A 2,772-nucleotide genomic window follows, 5' to 3' on the forward strand; every position below is an offset into this window, starting at 1 on the left:
TTTGTTGTTTAAAAAAAAAGAGGTCAGTTAACAATAACTATATCACAGAGTTATTAGAAGGATTAAATGAATGTAAATATATGTAAAGTACCTTTAAATGCTTGGTATATCATATATATATATATATATATATATAACTGTAAGATCTTAATGTAATTTCCACTATTTTGCTATGGACAGTAGGGGAAATTCATACATGGTGTTTGGAAGGGCAATGACACTGTTTGATTCTCCCTCCCCAGTTGCCCTAAAAATTTATGTGTCATCAGCAGCAACAACAGTGGCAAACTCTGTCCCATGGCAATATTAAAAACTTCTGACCACCTTCCAAACCTCTGGAGTTTAGCCAGATTATGTGGGTCTCCTTGCCCTGCTTCCAGCCTGGCCTGACCCTGCTCTACCACCCACCTTCAGATCTGACACAACAGCCCTGCATGTGACTTTCCTGTGACCTGCCACAGCCTTGGACTTTAGTGAGTTTCCCAGAAGTTTGTCACATTTCTGGTCTCCTCTTTGCTTTGTGAAACCCTGACCTTTTCTTTCATCTGTGTGGTGACAAACCGTATCTCCCACTTCAGAGTGCTCGTAGAAGCCTCAGTCTTAATATAGTATTTTCACTTCAGCATGCTCAAATTTAGCATGAAGAATAGAATTGGTTTCATGTTAATGGAAGACTGCACCTTGGAGAGTGAGAGAGAAGTGCAAGAGTGGTGGCAAACTTTGTGTGTTCCACCAGGAGTAGGTCAATTCATTAGAGAAGAAGAAAGAAGTATATAGTATATGCTATTATGGCATAAATATATGACTTGTCACAAGTATTCCTGTGTGAGGAATTAGAGGGCTAGCTATATACCTATCCTTTAAAGATCAGTCTGGGCTGCAAGGGGTGATATTAGGCTTACAGTAGAGTCAAAGTTTCACACCTGCTGATCACCATGTAGACAGCATATTTCACTGGGAGCTCCAGATGAAAGGTGGTCTTGCTGGTCATAGGTTTATTATTCTCACTGGAGAGAGAGTGTGGGGAGGGGAAACACATTGAAACAGAATCCAGGAGTGAAATTTCTGGCAAGAGCATGTGATGAAACATTGAGGGATACACCTGGCCTCACCTGCTTGCATTGGCCTTCAGAAGCAACTTGTTGCCCAAGGTGGCCTTGTATGAGACATCAAATGTGACTACAAAGGTGCCCTGATAGAAGAAGAAAGATGAAATGGAGATAAAGAAGGTCATGAAGGAGTAAGGGAAAGAAATAGGTCAGGACAAGGGAGGAGAGTGATGAGGATCTGTGGGGAGGCACTCACCTTAGTACCCTCTTGGAAGATGGGATGATTGATGCTACAGCTGCTGCTTTTCAGGCCCTCATTCCCAGTGGGCACTCCCTCACATGCCAGGTGCAGTGGGCGCTGATGGGGTTGCTTCCAGGGAAGGAAATCAAATTCAAAAAATGTTACCCATGTACATATTTGGGCTTGATATGTAACAGTGGTGTGTGTCATTGTGGAGCAGTGTGAGAAGGACAGACTTTACAATAAATAATCCTAGGGAAACTGGCCCATACCAACCCCCCCCAAAAAAATGAAACAACAACAACAAAAACAACAACAAGGGAACAGAAAAAGAAAAACAAACAAACAAAAATGAATCCGCACCTCACTCCATAGATTACAACAAATTCCAACTGGATTAGAGATTTCATGTGAAAAAGGCAAAATTAGGGGAGGAGGAGAAATATGGCAGAGGAGTAAGAAACATAAATTTCATCTGGTCCCAGGAATTCAGATAGATAGTTACCAATCCATTCTGAACACCTCCAAACTCAACAGGAGATCGAAAAAAAGAATAGTAGTAATTCTATGAATAGAAAAGAGACCAATTTCTGGGAGGTAGTACATGTGGAGAAGTGAATCTGAGGTGATAGTTGGGAACATAAACTGCAGGGGAAGAGAGCCTCCTTCAGCCAGCTACCAGTAAGTGATAGAGCAGCAGGGCACAAAAATCAGAACTTCTAGAAGTCTGCTCCACAGAAGGTTATTTCTCCAGTGACTAAGCAGGGGATGGAATCCTCACTGGGACAGTGTAGTCTCAGGACCCTTGGGGTCACAGAAAGATCAAGGGTGCCTGAGTGTGGTAGAGCTCCCAGATATCAGAGCAGGGAGCTGCTGAAAAGACGGAGCTGAAGAGTGAGCTCTCAGCTTGGGGTTGCCATAAATCATGATCCACAGCACATGATCCACTACTCTTTGAGCAGGGACCCCACAAATGGCAGATCCAGGGAGATCCCCCTCTTCCTCCACCAGGAGGAAGGTGGCACAGGAGCATGCTGCCAAAATCAGCTAGGTTTGGAAACTCCAAACAGGGTCATGTGCCAAAGATAGAAATGCTTAGTCATAGGCCAGGTGAGCATGGAGTTTGGCTGGAGATCAGAGAGACAGAAGACAGGAGTGACTGACTGCTTTTCTCTGAGGGTGCACTGAGGAGGGGGGCCCCAAGCTCTCAGCTCCTCCAGGGCGAGAAATTTGGAGGCCACCAATTTCATTCTCATCCTCCAAAGGTGTGAGGAAATTGTTCAGGAAACAAAAGCTACCAAGATCAAACCTGAGCAGATTACTTAACCTTGACCCTGGCAAGAGCAGTGCAATTCTGCCTTGGGCAAAGACATTTGAGAATCACTGCAACAGGTCCCTCCCCCAGAAGATCAGCAAGAACATCCAGCCAAGACCAAGTTTACATATCAATGAGAACTGCAAAACTCCAGTGCTAGGGGAATA

General features: G+C 44.1%; 1 protein-coding gene across 1 annotated transcript; it reads right to left on the bottom strand.

Annotated features, from left to right (window-relative positions):
* Window positions 1-902: 902 nt before the first annotated feature.
* On the bottom strand, window positions 903-1,419 carry LOC116863744 (integrin alpha-D-like; the record flags this gene model as incomplete). Its single annotated transcript, XM_032851102.1, has 3 exons — window positions 903-1,007; window positions 1,113-1,192; window positions 1,306-1,419. Coding segments are annotated over 3 exons (299 nt in total), but the record flags the coding sequence as incomplete, so codon positions are not given.
* Window positions 1,420-2,772: the final 1,353 nt, after the last annotated feature.

Source organism: Lontra canadensis, unplaced genomic scaffold (genome assembly GCF_010015895.1).
Source record: "Lontra canadensis isolate GAN:19392208 unplaced genomic scaffold, GSC_riverotter_1.0 scaffold2765, whole genome shotgun sequence".
Classification (NCBI taxonomy): Eukaryota; Metazoa; Chordata; class Mammalia; order Carnivora; family Mustelidae; genus Lontra; species Lontra canadensis.